The sequence below is a fragment of the Pteropus vampyrus genome, unplaced genomic scaffold (assembly GCF_000151845.1).
Source record: "Pteropus vampyrus isolate Shadow unplaced genomic scaffold, Pvam_2.0 Scaffold62, whole genome shotgun sequence".
Taxonomy (NCBI): domain Eukaryota; kingdom Metazoa; phylum Chordata; class Mammalia; order Chiroptera; family Pteropodidae; genus Pteropus; species Pteropus vampyrus.
Window position 1 is genome coordinate 4,189,946 of NW_011888843.1, and position 15,680 is coordinate 4,205,625.

General features: G+C 41.3%; 1 protein-coding gene across 1 annotated transcript in view; it reads left to right on the top strand.

Moving 5' to 3' along the window:
* ALPK2 (alpha kinase 2) overlaps positions 1 to 15,680 on the top strand; it is a 139,320-nt gene that overhangs the window by 63,730 nt on the left and 59,910 nt on the right. The window contains exon 4 of the mRNA XM_023531170.1: positions 3,726 to 5,451. Coding sequence (XP_023386938.1) covers positions 3,726 to 5,451 — 1,726 coding nt within the window. The remainder of the gene's footprint in view (positions 1 to 3,725; positions 5,452 to 15,680) is intronic.

Below are 15,680 nucleotides of genomic sequence, written 5' to 3' on the forward strand. Positions count from 1 at the left end.
GATTCCACATTGCAACTAATCTTTGTATAGTAGCAGAGAAGATTATCTGTAATCATATGAAAATATTATTAAAATACTCCTTTTTCCAACTACGTGTCTGTGTGAGGCCAGATTTTCTTCATATACTTCAAACAAAATAAGGTATTGTATCACATTGAATGCAGAAGCAGATACAAAAATCCAGATATTAAAGATATATGAAAAAATGTAAAGCAATGCTACTCATAATATTTTACTCTGTTTTGGAAAAATAGAGACATTGTTCATAAAAGTATGTTTTTTATGCTAACATATAATGAGTTTATTTTTGTTATTTTAAAATGAATAAATGTCTTTAATTTTTCTGTTTTAATTGTAATATGGTAAATATATAACCCCCATAAACAAATGTTCTTTGAGGTCCTCAATTATTTTTGAGAGCGTAAAGGGGGCCTGCTGCCAAAATGTTTGAGAACCTCTGGTTTAGAACAGCCCAGGGGGTTCAAGCACAGGAGAAGCCCCACCCACTTAAGGTCACATGTAGCTCTTTTTCTTCAACATGGAAATGATTAATTTGGAAAGAACCTAGAGGAGGCGAGCGAGACTTTCACAGCAAGGTGGAGGAATGCTGCTGCCTCCTGCAGCCGAAAGGAAAGATATGGAGGGAGGGAACTCAATGAATTGTTCAGGGAATTTCTTCCTGGATGGTTTTGCATTCCTATCAAATCACTGTGGGGCACACAGGTCACTCTGCCAGCATCTTGCAAAGATTCTAACCCCCAGCTCAAGTCACACCATTTCAGCTGCTACCACTGAAGTCCTTTCTTTGAACACCCTCACTCTTCCAGTTTGTACCATACAGTTGAGCACAAAACTGACTTATGAGATTCTCTGAGAAATTCAACATTATCTCCCCCGGTGGATTCTTGGTATTTTAGGGCTGGACATGATGTTTTATGCATCTCCTTGACTCTTCCTCGGCTCTTCACATAATATTGGGCACCGGAAGATGCTGGACACAAGTTTGTCAATTGACCAATCGAGATGAAGATTTAGGACAGAAACGCTTTATCTGCAAAAATGATCACCCCACACTCTGATTTCCCTTCTCTGAATGTTCATTTTCTCCCAGGATACACAGTGCCAGGCCGCGGAGTCAGAAAGCTTTAGCATAGGCATATGCTAGCGCCATTACTTACAAGCTTTGTCACATTGGGGAAATCATTCAACAACTTCGAGCCTAGGTTTTGCACACACAGAGCAGCCAGCACGCTGTTTAACAGGAGGCCTGCAACACATGCCCACTTTCCTCCCTCTCCTCTGAAGGATGCTTCGAGATAATTATTCAGGACATGTCAACCACAAACCACAACCCTCTCAAAAGTGTTTATTAGCCAGTGAGAAGTTAATTATACTTAATCCAGTTTCTCTTCTCTTTTAGTGTACTTAAGATGATTTGTAAATCTTATGTCAGCTCAAACACATGTTCCATGAAACCATACATTACTAAATCATAACATCCTCCCATCTGTTTATTTAGTTATTTGGAAGTTAAATATATTTAACCCATTTGTTTTCCTTTCTTGATTCCGGAGAACCATCTCTGTTTCCTTCCTCTACTGATTTCTTACCTGGTTTATTGTGCCTCTTGGTCTTGTTTTCTTCTCTTTTTCCCATGTCATGGTACCTTCAGGAAAGATGGTTTCTCTGGCAGAGGGATCATGGCTTGGATAAATCAGGAAATTGGAATTACTTGGGATTTTCCAGTAGCCCATGGTGCTGTTTTATGCTCCTTATAATCTCTTAACTGAGGCCACATCTCAAAGAACTAACTGAAAAGAGATGTGAAGGGAATAGTGTGAGCAATGTGAACCTCAAGCAAAAGTCTCTTTCTCTCCGTTCCTCCATCAGCTTTAACTGAAGATACCCGAGCCTAACGAATAATGAGAATGAGGATATCTCCAAAGGTGGGCCAAGGTCAACTTGTAGCAGAACGTGTTGAGATCTTTTAAGGCAGATCCTCTGGCCCTTTACCCACAGGTTCTGATCCAAGAATTTTAAATAGAGCTCCCTGGTGATTATTCTGCACACTTCTTGAGAATCAGAGGGAATCTGATCTTAGCATGTCCCATCCTTTTCTTTTTCATTGAGTTATATTTGACATAGAACACTGTAAGTTTAAGGTGTACAACTTATTGATTTGATACATTTGTATTGCAATATGATCGCCATGGCGGGGTTATCTAATACCTCTGTCTCCTTAGCATTAGCTGACACCTCTATCCACGTTCTTATAGAATGCATGTGGCATAAAGTTTCTGTGATGCAAAGGTCTTTCACATCGATTTTCTCATTTGAACCTCAGGATAATCTAGTTAAATAGACAGGAATAAGTACCGTTTTCCCCCAAAAAAAGATGCCCTAAATTTCAGTCTTCCCTTGTAAAGCCAGACATCAGCTATAGGCCAGGCTGGGCCAACCCCAGCCACCCGAGCGGCTTCTACTTGGGAACCAGATTGCCAACAAAACAATGTATTAACAAAAAATAGAATTAGTTTATGATTCCCCAAAACGAGGCCCATGTGAGCTGGCACCCAATGATTGAGGGCTGATGAACACATATGAGCTTGGGGAGACAGAAGGGTCCCTCCAGTGCAGAAGAAAGGATAAGGAAGACTGCGTGCCATAGCTGTGAGTGTCTAACACTGACCTGCCAGGGTTAGATGATTGTGCATATTTTACACAGATCAGTCAATAAAGGTCTAAGCATTGCTTCTAAGTCTGAGCCAGACTCACAGCTCCTGCCTTCTGAAAATGGTTGTTGACTTCTGAACTGGACAATGCATAGAGTGAGGTCAGCAATGTTATACTTACCATGAGGTCAAATGAGATCAGTAAGAATGCAAATTCTAAGGCAAGCGTAACAAGTTTTTATGGGGACTGCAGAGTCTGGAGAAGGATCCTAGTGGCAAAAGCACCGTCAGGCTTTAGGCTCCAGGTGACTCCAGCCAATAAAAGGCGGGGCCATAGGAGCACTGTCCCTTCTGGAGCAGGGAGAGCAGGCTCAGCGTGATCCAGGCTTTAGTTCCCTCCCTGCTGGGCCAAAGCTGAACACCCGGCTTGGTTTATGTAAGTCAGCGTGGTATGCGGACACATGGGTTTCCAGCCAGAGGACTCACTGGCTGTGGTTTAGATCTAATAGTCACGATAAACTAAAGAGGAAATGTGTATTCTTCATACACATGATCCTAGTATGGTATTATCTTTATAGCCTCCCAGCAAGAACCACGCCTTCTTAGCATGATCTTAAAAAGAGCTATTGCTTATGCTGATCCACTACATGAGGTAGAATACTTCAGTTATTTGTGGACAATGTCTCACTCCAAAAAATAATGGTTTTTCAAATTCCGATAGCATAAAAATGGCTTAAAATAGAAGGAGAGGACAAGAGAATACAAAATGTTTCCCCATTCATCTAAGTAATTCTCAGCATTTTCAATTGGGGTAAGATTGTAGAAAGTCTTAAGGGAAAATGCTGAGCTTCCTGGGGTTCTTAGCAGAATTGGGGGCAGCTGGAGACCAACAGCCAGTTGCCTCTGACCACAAACTCTTTTCTAGGGAAACCACAGATCTCCTTGAGTGTGTGGTAGAAACCATGGCCATTTTCTGTGTGTGCCACAAAGTGGGAGACGTCGGCATGCACGTCCAAATATAGCAAACTTACCTGTATGTTCTCTTCATCCTAGCTGTACCAAAAATGACGCTGCTGTTTACCAAATCTCTGCTAAAAACTGTTTTGGAATGATCTGCTGTTCTGCTTCCATTGAAGTCGAGTGCTCGTCAGAGAATCCACAACTCTCTCCTAATCCGAAAGATGGCGGGGACACAGGTTGGGAGCATGAAACACAGACATATGAACAGAAAAGCACAAATCAAGCTGATGAGAAAGAACATCCTTATAAGGAAGAAGAAAACCCCTCCTTGGCTACTCCCAAGCCAACTGATTTCTCCTCCTCCCAATTTAACCCTTTATGCTCACTCCCGTTGTTGGCTAGTAATGACATTTGTGCATCTGGTTCTGAAAATCCCTTGGGTTTTAAAGGAACGAGACAAACGGAAGAGGCTTGTGATCCGAATAACACAAAGGAAATTGCAGATGGGTTGCTTTTTCCTAATGCGAGTAATATTCCCGATAAACAAGATGAGTGTTGCCACGGGATGATGCAGTCCAAAGTATCAAAGTTAACGGATGGTGCCTTAAACGACGACGGCCTGAATGACGAAGACTTAAGCCCTAGTCACCGAAATCCCAAAGTTCAGAAATACATTAGCATCAGCCTACCACTGCCGGAGGCTGCCACCTCCATTTACCCAGGTGACAGGGCCACAGTCAACAAGCAAGTCAGCCCACAGGTTTCCAGTGAAGACTCTGACAGTGACTATGAACTTTGCCCAGAGATAACCCTAACCTACATGGAGGAGTTTTCAGATGATGACCTGGAGTATCTGGAATGTTCCGACGTTATGACGGATTACTCTAATGCAGTTTGGCAAAGGGACCTGCAGGGGACTGAGCATGTTTTTTTATTAGAAAGCGATGACGAAGTGATGGAATTCGGTGAGTGTGGCCTGGGGGTGTGCGAGCCTTTCCTCAGTGAAATGGGTTCCAGGCCTGGGGTGTCAGATAACACCGGGCCGATGGAGGCCACCACTGGCTTCTGTGGTTATCACTCACAACCTCAAGAAGTGAGGGTAAGGCGCCACCGAGCCTCCACCCACAGTCCCTCATCTCCGCAAACAGGGATGACTCTGACTTTGGGACCTCACCAGGATGGGACGTCTACAGTGACAGACCAGGGGAGATATAAACTACCCACTGCTTCTGCTGAAAATGATTATCCAGGAATTCAAGGGGAAACCAGAGACAGCCACCGAGCAGGAGAGGAATTCGCCAGTGACAATTTGCTAGACATGGATAAAGCAGTGGCAGAGAGAGAGGTGAAGCGCTTGTCTGGTGAGTTAGAAAAGTTAGAGATGGACCAGTGTTTGGAGACCACGGCCAAGGAAAGAGTGGAGGAAACGGATTTGTGGAGCAAGAGGGGCTCAGAGACACCTGCTGGGGCGAGGAGACCGGGAATTAAGGGAAAACCCGAGAAGCTGAACCCCAACCTGAACGACAGTGCAACTGAAGGCACCCTTAAACTCCTCCATCCCGAAGAACCTGTCAAGCACCCACTAACCCACGGTGATAAAGAAGACAGCTCTCATGCCAAAGCAGAAGCTGCGGATCTGAATTTCCACTTCCATGCGGGAGACAGTGCTCTTCCAACCCGAGCAGAGGAAGCGAACACCCTGCAAACTCCACCAGGCACGCTCCCCAAAGAAGGGAACTTGAACTTGGAGGAAGAAGGGGTGCAGGTTAATAACCTCTTGGAAACAAGCCGGGTTCCAGACCAGAGTGATCATCCTCAGGTAAGGCTCCTTTTTTAAAAAATTACAAGATAAAAGGCATGTGTGTGTGTGCGCGCGCGTGTGTGTGTGTGCGTGTGTGTGTGTGTGTCCCTTCACTTCCCATTTTGATTGCTGTGCCACACTGCCATCAGGGTGCTTGTGAATGACAGCTGCCGCTGCCGCTGCTGCCACTAGGAAGGAAATCTGGTTTTGAAAAAAGGCCCAGATAAACCCTAAGCCATCCTAATTATAGCAAAAGACAGATAGAAGTAAGAGGCACTAATGGGATCCTGGACAGCTGGAAAAAGATATCTGATATTTTGTCTGGCGCGTTTGTTTTACCAGGTAGTGCCACTCTTCAGAAAGTTTTTCAAGCAAGTGTTTTTCAAGCCTTTAAAGGAAAACAAAACAAAACAAAACAAAACATTCTTTTTAGTCATTTTTCGGGGGCACTTTGAAAATGGTTAAGTGCTAGTTGTGATCAAAATTCATAGTACAAATGAAAGATTCTGGTGTGTCTGAAAGCCTTGCAGAATTTACTTGGTGATGCTGGAGAAAGTAAACAAAGCGGACTTTGCTGTGGGTTGTTTTTATCGGATGTGTGTTTTATGTTGTTTTTTTTTTCTTAGACCACAAAGTATAAAAGAAGCTAAGGAAATACTGCCAGGAAGTAAATTTGTTTTGTCTGGTTATTGATTTGAGGGTGTATTTGAAAGAGTTGGAATTAAAATCATGGGGATAAATAATGCATGGATGATGTTGTGCTTGATGTATGAATTTATTGTATTCCTAATTTTAAAGGGTTCCAAATGGGCTTTGAAATGATGCTGCAGTATGGCCAAGATTTCATTTTTGTAAAAAAAATACTTAAGAAAAGTTCTTTATCAATTATATTTACTATGTCTTGTGTTCTCCCTTCCTCCAAATTTATTGTACAAACCTAGCATTGTTTTTACAGAAGACTAGACATACCCCAAAGAAAATAAACTATTCCCAAGGGCAGTCAAATTTATTTAACTGTCTCTGTGAAAAAGTAAACACTGAATACATTGATTTCTAAAGACCCAGTCATAAAATAAGCAATCTAAAAATCTCCAGATCTGAGGGAGCTTTTTACTGTGCAAACTGTTCTGTTCCACTCGCCAAATGAGCCACATAAAAGCCTCGTTTACACCTTACATTTGCAGGAGAGCCAGATTTATCTATTTGGTTGTTTAACCCACGTCACTTTGCTGATCACGTGCCAGTGACCACAGATTCATGCCCAAGATAAGTTTATGGAGAAGGTTTGGCCAAATAATGCAAAATTCAGTGACAATGTTAATTTTTTTCATGTCAATAAATATAGCATTTCCTTTTCTTTCTATAAAATGCTCTTCCTGGCTCAGCCAAGTGCCTTTTTACAGCTGTTTAACTACATTGAGCATTTCATTGGGCAAATTAATTATTTAAGGTTGAAGGGGTGTAAAGTGGCCAAAAAAGAGTAAATGGAGGGGAAGGTGCTAATAACAATGTTAGTTTTAGATCCATGATGATGGGAGGCAATTTCTAGCTCCCTCAACTGCCAAAAATTGAGAGGAAGTAAAAGAAGAAGCCCCTTTTGTCATCCTTGGCTTGCCCCCTAAACTAAATTCTGAAATCAAGAGCCCCAGTAACCAGCAGCCCCATCTTTTTTTTTTTTACTGGCAATGCAGCTAAATACAGTGGGCCATCATCTCTGGGACCAAGGTCATCCAAATCATGCACATTCTTTTCTCTATCAAAGTTCTCACACACTTCTACATACTCTATCAAAGTTGCTCACACACTTATGCACACTCACACATTCATTGAGTGCACAACCACCTTACCAGCTATCAGCTCAAAGTCTGACCTGCGTTTTGTGACGTGACTATTATTTCAGAACCATGAACATGACTTTTTAGAAAACTTGCCTTCTGAGGGTAGTAGGACCATTTTTCAGTTTGCTGTGCTCAGGAGCTGAGTTGACCTGTCACTCGGGACAACCAGAAGCTGTGTTCAGGAGCAGTTCTGTGCAGCCCGAAGTTAGAAATAGGATCTCTGTATCTGTGGCATTTATTTCACCTTGACTAAAGCAAGAAAATTTTGCCACCTGCCAAAAGTTACTGTCAAACTGAAGCAAATGTCTGTGTTTCTTACACAATTATGCCGTACAACCACATTTACAGCAAATGGCTAAATATGGTAAATGTGACACAAAAGCGTGGAGTGTGGGTTCGTTGGGAACTAAATCAAGCTTTTTAAAGTATTGTTCAAAAAAAATAAAGACTGGTGAATCTTTCCACACCTAAGTCAAAAGACATTTTAAATATTTATTCTCAGATATTTGAAGCTTGTGGGAACTTAACATTTTGCAATGATTAAAAATTCTTAGTTGGGAGTAATATTAGTAAATTTGCCCATTATTGACTCTTGCCTTATTTACTTACCTTTAGATATCTTTTGTAGAGACAGTGGCCAGCAGCTTATCTCTTCATCTGTATCTTGCTATTAGCATTCTGGGAAAAATTCCATATCTCGAATTCTGTGTTATAAGTGCAAGGCTCTACTGTAGAATATCTCTTGCCTAAACGCATGTCTCCAGGTATACTTATTTCCCATCTTCCTTTCCTGCTTTTACAATGCAAGGCCACCTTGTTCTGATTTGTCTTGAAACAGGACTTACCCAGGCTAGGATTGGAAAGCCCTCAATTTCTCTACATTTATGGAAGATTCCAAAGCAAATCCCAGTTTGGGAGTGGAAAACAGAGAGGGTACCCCAGGCTAACTTGAATCATCTTCAAGGGTGCTCGCCAATCCTTCACCTTGGTTCTGATCTCACTTTCCTGACCCAGCCAAGAGGCAAGGCCTGACAATCTGCTCATCTTAAGTTTCTCTGTAGCCACAGTGGGGTAAGATCATCCTCACTCTTAAATCAGAAGTGCTGTGTCTGTCCTTCTGTATAGCTGCCCAGCTTCGCCCCAGAGAGATTTGCATTCCTCCTTGAGATGTCAAGCGTACAGTATGGAAATGTGTTCTTAGGTTCTGAGAGTTAAGAATCTTTCTGATCAGAAATAAGTACTAAGCACAGAAGGTGAGTTCTATGGTAGCAGAGAATTCGGTCACTGGACTTTGTTCACTGATCTATCCCAAGTCCTTGGAATAGTGCTGGCCACATAATAGGCACTCAGGAATTGAAGGAATAAGTAGCCATATGGTACTAGATTAAAATCCAAGTATAGTCAGTATGTTTCTAATAACGATCAGTCTCAACTACTTAATGGCCTTCACTGTCATTAATACTCTCTTCGGTTCCCTTCACATACCAACTTTCCATGAGGAAATTGCTTCCCTTTGCTCTTTTGGCCCTGGGAATGGGTCGGTCTATGCTAAGCCATCCACACCGTGCACTCGGGTTCCCTCGTGAATGCTGGTGATTCACATACACCCTTGGCCTTATCAGTGCCTTGTTAGCTCTCACAAATTGCTAACCAGATCCAGAAATATCTCACCAAACTCCCTTAGGATTCAAGACCTTCCACAATCTTGCTTCCAGCTACCTCTGAGAGGCAAAGCAGGCATGCACCCCAGGCTTCTCATCTGGAAAACGAAGCATTTTCCTAGACATGTGATGCATTTTCCATCTTCTTATCCAGAAAGTCCTTAGTTGGCTTGTTGCTAGCTCAGCTCATCTTGTCCTTTGAGGCCAAGATCCTGCAGGTCCTTCAAGCTGCACCTCCCCTGAGAGCTTTCCTTGTCTCCACCTACGATTTCTCCCTGCAGAGCAACAGCGTTCTTGTCTGCATGCTTCGTATAGCATAGTGGGCTGCAGACCTGACTTTGGTTTTTGCCCTACTGCTTTCTGACTCTGTGACCTTGGGGAAAACGACTTAAGCTCTCCCAGCTCCAATTTCCTCATCTAAAACAGAAATAATAATACTTACCTCTTGGAGTGTTGTGAGGATTAAAATTTTGCATGTAAAATGTTCAGCACAGTACCTATTATGCAGTTAACATCTAATAAGTATTATCCTATTTATTTTGTTTATTACCTTCTTAATTCATGTGTTCTTTCTCCACATATTAAAGACATTGAGGGCTGGCTACAAGCGGTATTACATCTTTTTTTAATTGAAAATTTTATGAGATAATTGTACAGGCACATGCAGTTGTAAGAACTACTACAGAGAGATCGCTGTACACTTTACCTGTGTTCCCTGATAGTAACATTTTGCAAAAGTATAATATAATATAATCAAGATATTGACATTGATGTCATCTACTGATCTCATTCCGATTTTCCCAGTTTTACTCATACTTGTGTGTGTGTGTGTGTATGTGAGAGAGAGAGAGAGAGAGAGAGAGAGAGAGAGAGAGAGAAAGAGAGAGAGAGAGATCTGTAGAAATGTATCACTTGTGTAGGTTCATAAGTTATCACCTCTGTAGTGATAACTTATGAAACTTCACATTAATCTAAGTTCAACCTAGTAGCTAGGCAGTCAGTGTAAGAACAGGGTATCCAGCAGCTTGAAACTTTCCATGGCCATCCAGTGACAGGCAGGGCACAGAGTAAGTCTCTAGCAGATATACATTTTTAAACATAGGAAAATGTAAGGATAACCCAAACCTTGCAATATAGTTTTCATATTTGGGACAGCACAACTTGAGATCTTGGATTCATTTGCATAATAAAACGTGTTCCTCCCAAATAACGACTGTTAAAACAGAGTCCAGAAGGCTGATGATGGGAAGGGCAGTTTACAATCACTCATCTCTCAGCACCACTCCGTGGCTGACCCAGGGAGCAACACAAGCATTTGTTTCTTTCCTTTTTCTTTCTTTTTGTTTTTTAATCACAAAGCCGACTGTGTCGCCTCTGCCCAATACCATTCCTGTCCTGGACCTGCAAGGTCACCAAACGCCCTGCCTTGCTGCAGTAATTGCCCTCAGTAGGCGTTAAATAATCAATGGAAGTCATTAGTACCTACAGCCTTGCTACTACTCGCAGTGTGGTCTGCATGTCAGCTTGTCAAAAGGCAGAATTCCAGGCCCCTCACCAGTCCCACTGAATCAGAATCTGTATTTCAACCCTATTCCTAGGAGATGCAGAAGCACACTCAAGTACCAGAAGCTCTGGTCTACAGAGACGAGATCGTTCTCAGATGAGAAAAAATGCTAAACAGTGGTCTCAACCCTGGCTACACATGGGGCCATCTGGGACCAGCTGGGACCTTAAAACATTCTGATGCTTGAGGTCCACTCCAGAGATACTGGTGTGATGCAGTCTGAGGTGCGGCTCGGGCGTTGGGGTTTTAAGAGCTCCCAGGTGATTTTCTGTGCCTCCGAAGTGGAGAATCCTAGCTGTGCTTTAGAATCACCTGTGGTTCTTCTACATATACAGGTGCCCAAATCCCACCAAAGTCCTGTTTCAGTGATTCTAGGGTGGGGCTCAGGCTTGTGCACCCTGGAGCCCTCAGTTAGTGGAATACAAGAGTTGCCCTAGTGGGGCTCCAGTTTCCACCACTAACCAGCAGCGCTGCAGAGAGTTAAAGGTTGTACACCCGGGAAAGTGGTCTCAGGGATTCTGGAGCCCCCTGCTCCTGACTTTTCCCATGCTCAGCTGAAGAACAAAGCGCCAGGTTATTCAGAACTACTTTTCAAACAGAGGCAGTGGGAAGTCTCCACACAGAAGGTGTTTCTGCTCTAGTGCAATACATGCATTCCGAAACACCTCACATTCAGCAAAATCACACACTTAAAACATCAGGGCTCCTGGAGAAAAATAGCATTCCCCACAGGTCACTTCATAGGTCATTTTAAAACCAGGGACAAAAAAAAAAAAAAGTACCCAGGAAACCCACTTGGACTATCCAGAGAGATGGCTCAAGTTGGCCAGTGGCTGCCGTGGCAGATATTAAAAATACGTGCGATAATTGAGCAGAAAAGCCGACAGACCATTAGTCAGAGCAGCTTGCGGGCTCTGAGACCGCGAAGACAGAAATGGGTCTCCGGGCCAGCGGGGCTGCTGCAAAGGTAGCCTGGGAAGTGCCACCTGCCCTCTGACACACAGCCATGGGGTGTACTTAGGAGAGAGGGGCGCTGGGGCAGCCTGCAATTTTAATTTTTATTAAAGGATGACTTGAAAGTGTTTCTGCTGCCAATGCAGACGCTGAGCGAAAGGCTATTCCGCTTCCTGCTCAAGATCCCGTCATTTATTCCAGGTGTTCAGAGTCCTTGTGCTTAGGAAAAACTGCATATGAAGCAATGCGGCATCTGCGTTATACTGACATCATTTCCCTATTAACCGATCTCATGGGGCTAAGTCATTACAGAACCCCGTTACAGCACAGAGACCTCACGGGGGTGTGAAAGCCTCTTTCCGCTCAGGGGCTCTGAGTCCTCACGGCAGAGCATGAGAAGTGAGGGCCTGGATTATTTGCATTGGTATCACCTACTAAGGTACATGTTTAAAAATACAGGCCTCTAAATTTTACCCCAGACTTGTCGAATCTGCATTTTTAATAAGTTCTCTAGGTGATTCTAATGGGCAGTAGAATTTAAACTATAGGCTCAATCGGACTGATACTTAGAGAGAAAAACTACAACTTGTGGCATTCCTGTAAAAAATCACAGGATTTGAGAAACAACAGGAAGTTTAGGGCTTGTCAAGTGTAACCACTTTGCCGTAAGAGAAAAAAAACCACATGATTTGGATTTTTCTCTGCTTTCTAGTTGGCTTGCTATAAATGTGTCTTGTTCTTCACCTGTCCGGCAACTGAAATAAATACAGATCTTGATTTATTGTAACTAATCCAAAACAGGTGTGCTATCTGCAGCTGAGTTTTATTTTGAGGAGTATAGTTCAGTGACAGGAATTTGGGTGGCAGCAGTAAAGGCTGGTGAGAGGAGGGTCACTTGGCTGCTAGGGCGGGTTTTAGTCCCCGTAGCAAATCTCTCATCACTGCCTCGTGTGGGGGCTGAGTGCCAGAAACATGCCTTATCGGTCCTTTTTTTTTTTTTGCTATGACTGAAAATGAACATGCTTTGCTGAAATGGGCTAGAAAAAATGTGGGATTAACCAACCACCTATTAATACAAATGGTAAAGCTATGGTCATCAAAACAGTATGGTAGTAGCCACGAATAGATAAACAGATAAACCAAACTGAGTAGAGAGTAAAGAATCAAACCCAAGAATATACTGGAATTTGATTTATAGTAGAAATAGCCTCTCGGGTTTTAGGGAAGAAACAAAATCTTTACCATAGACATAATTAGTCTTAAAAAAAAAAAGGAAGACTGGTACCTTACAATGAACTCCAAATAAACTCTAGATGGATCTCTGAATTAAAGACAAAACAAAACAAAACAAAACAAAATCTATAAACTACTGGAAAAATATTAGAAACTATTTTTATGACCTTGAAAGCCATAAGTTCTTAGGACCCAAAGAACAACAAAAACAAAATAAGGAATTAAAGTGTTAACTTTGATTACATCAAATAAAAAATTTCTATGTAACAAAAAATACTGTAAATAAACGAATGAAAGTGACACACAAGGAGAAATATGTAGAACATATGTAATAGACAAAGGTTAATTTCCAAAGTGTATAAAAACAAATAGATAAGAAAAATACCCCTAACAACTGAATTTTAAAAGAGATAAAATTAAATAAATATGCAGTTCATAGAAGAGGGACTAAAAATGATGAATAAACATATGAGATGTATACAACCTTATGAGTAACTAGGAAAATATAAATTTAAAAAATATAACATCTTTTACCCATCAGATAGACCAAAAAAAAAAAAAAATTAAAGGATAATAACATCAAGTTGTTGAGATTATGGAGAAATGGGTTGGTACATTGCCAGCAAGAATATAATTTGATGATATCCTTTGAAATTAGAAAAAGCATTATGTAGCAGGTTCACTTCTCCATATTAACTCTTGGAAAAAGCTTGCATACAGGCCCAAGGAGACATGTACCATAATGTGTGTAGAAGAATTGTTTGTCTAAGGAAACATAATTGTTTGTCTAAGGAAACATTTTTGTGGAAATAGCCAAATAAAATGTGGCCTGTTTAGATGATAGACATCTCAAAACATTATGTAGAATGATAAAGGTATATTGCAGAATGATTCACAAAACGTGATACCATTTATGCCCTTAAACCAATCCATAATAGTACATGTTATTTGTATATACGTATATAAGCAGATAAAATTATTTCGTTTAAGTCTGGAAGGATCCACACCAAAATGATAATGATGACAAACTTCAAGGAGGGAAATAAGAATCTTGCATTCACAAGGGTGATTAGTGATGTTATGTTTTTAAAGGAAACAGTATTTATTTATTTATTACCTGTATTATTGAAAACTAATTTTTTTACAAAAGGAAAACAAATCAAACCTTGACTTGAGTCCTGGTTCTGCCATTAACCAGCTGTATGTCCTGGGGTCACTTTTCCTCCTGTTTGGGCCTCTTTCCTCAGTGTGAGCTGAAGTGGTGAAACCCAAAAATCTTTTAGTGTCCAAGACACTGAAGTCCCCTGAATCCCTAATTTCACATCGGTGACCAAAATAAGTACCAAAGAAAGTGGAAGAAAATGTGGATCTCAAGGTGGGAAAAGCCTTTTTAAACATAAAGGGAAAAAAATTAATAAATCTGCCAATATAAGAATTTTTCACATTAAAAATAAAACGAATGAAAACTTAGAGAAGTACTTGTGATGTATAGGCAAAGAAAATGTATGAAAAGATGAACAGCTTAATCAAAAATAGGCAAAGGAATCGAACAGGCAAGTCATAAAAAAGTGTACAATTACACCATAAAATAATCAACTCCTTCCATCCCTCCCTTTCGACCTTCCTTCCTCAATTTTCAGGGATTGTTTTTAGAGTAATAATACCACGTGTTGATTAGGACTGCAAGGAAACTCAGGCTTTGTCTTACACTGCTGGTAGAAGTACAAACTAGTACAACCTTTCCAGATGGCACATTGGCAGTATATGCTAATACCTTTAACAAACAAACTTTGGCTCAGTAATTAACCTAACGAAATTATCAGAGGCGTAAACACCTAGACCAGAACATTCATTGTCACATAATTTGCAATAATGAACCATTGGGAACTATCCACATACTTAACAATGGGGAGTGAAGGAATGGTTAAATATTGTGATACGAAATTTTCTAGAACACTATGCAGCCATTAAAAATCATGCTTTCAAAAGTATTTAGAGATACGGGGAAATGCTTGTAAACAAATTATACATATAAAGATATGCATACATTTTTTCTTACTTCAAGGAACTTAGTTTCATAAGAGAAAGATTAAGCTCTTCACGTGTGGTCCCACCATTTGGTCATCGACAGACCCTAAGCTAAGGTCATTTTCTCAGTTTAATGCCCTCATGCTTCACTGAGTTTTTAATTTTCAGGACTCTAATATAACCATCCAGCCCTGATTCATTCCTCGGCTGTGGTCCTATGGCTCTTCATTTCACGGGTTAGGCTTGACGCTATACTGATTCATCTGCTCTGCTAGACTGCGATTCCTTATGGGTCAGGGGTGGGCTTTACTGAGCACCCACAGTACCTGATAGGAGAGCTCAATACACGCCAAGTCGAACACATCACGTGACCTGTTAGGCCCACACGTGGAAGGGGATTTCATCTCAGCGAGTGTGACAAGAGCTTTAGAAACTTGGTAAAGCAAAATAATATGAAAAGATTCATTTCAAACTATACAAAGATATAAATATGGAAAACTTGTGTTTTGGTTAAGTAGGGTTGCTATAATAAAATACCATAGACTGAGTGGCTTAAACAACAGAAATTTATTTCCTCATAATTCTAGAGGCTGGAAGTCCAAGATCAAGGAGTAGGCAGAGTTGGTTTCTTCCGAGGCCTTTCTCCTTGGCTTGCGGATGGCCACCTTCTCACTGTGCGTTCATGTGATCATCTCTCTGTGACTGTGCGGGTCTGGTGTCTCTTTCTATTTATATCCTAATCGCCTCTTCTTATAATGACATCAGTGATTTTGGAGTAGCACCCACCCTAATGACGTTATTTACCTTATTCACCTCTTTAAAGGCCCTATGTCCAAATACAGTCATATTCGGAGGTACTAGGGTTAGAGCTTCAACATATGAATTTGAGGGGTGGGGACATGACTCAGCCCATAGCAAACAGTTTGTAAGATTCTCACTGACAATGCTGGGGTGTGGAGCACTGAGATT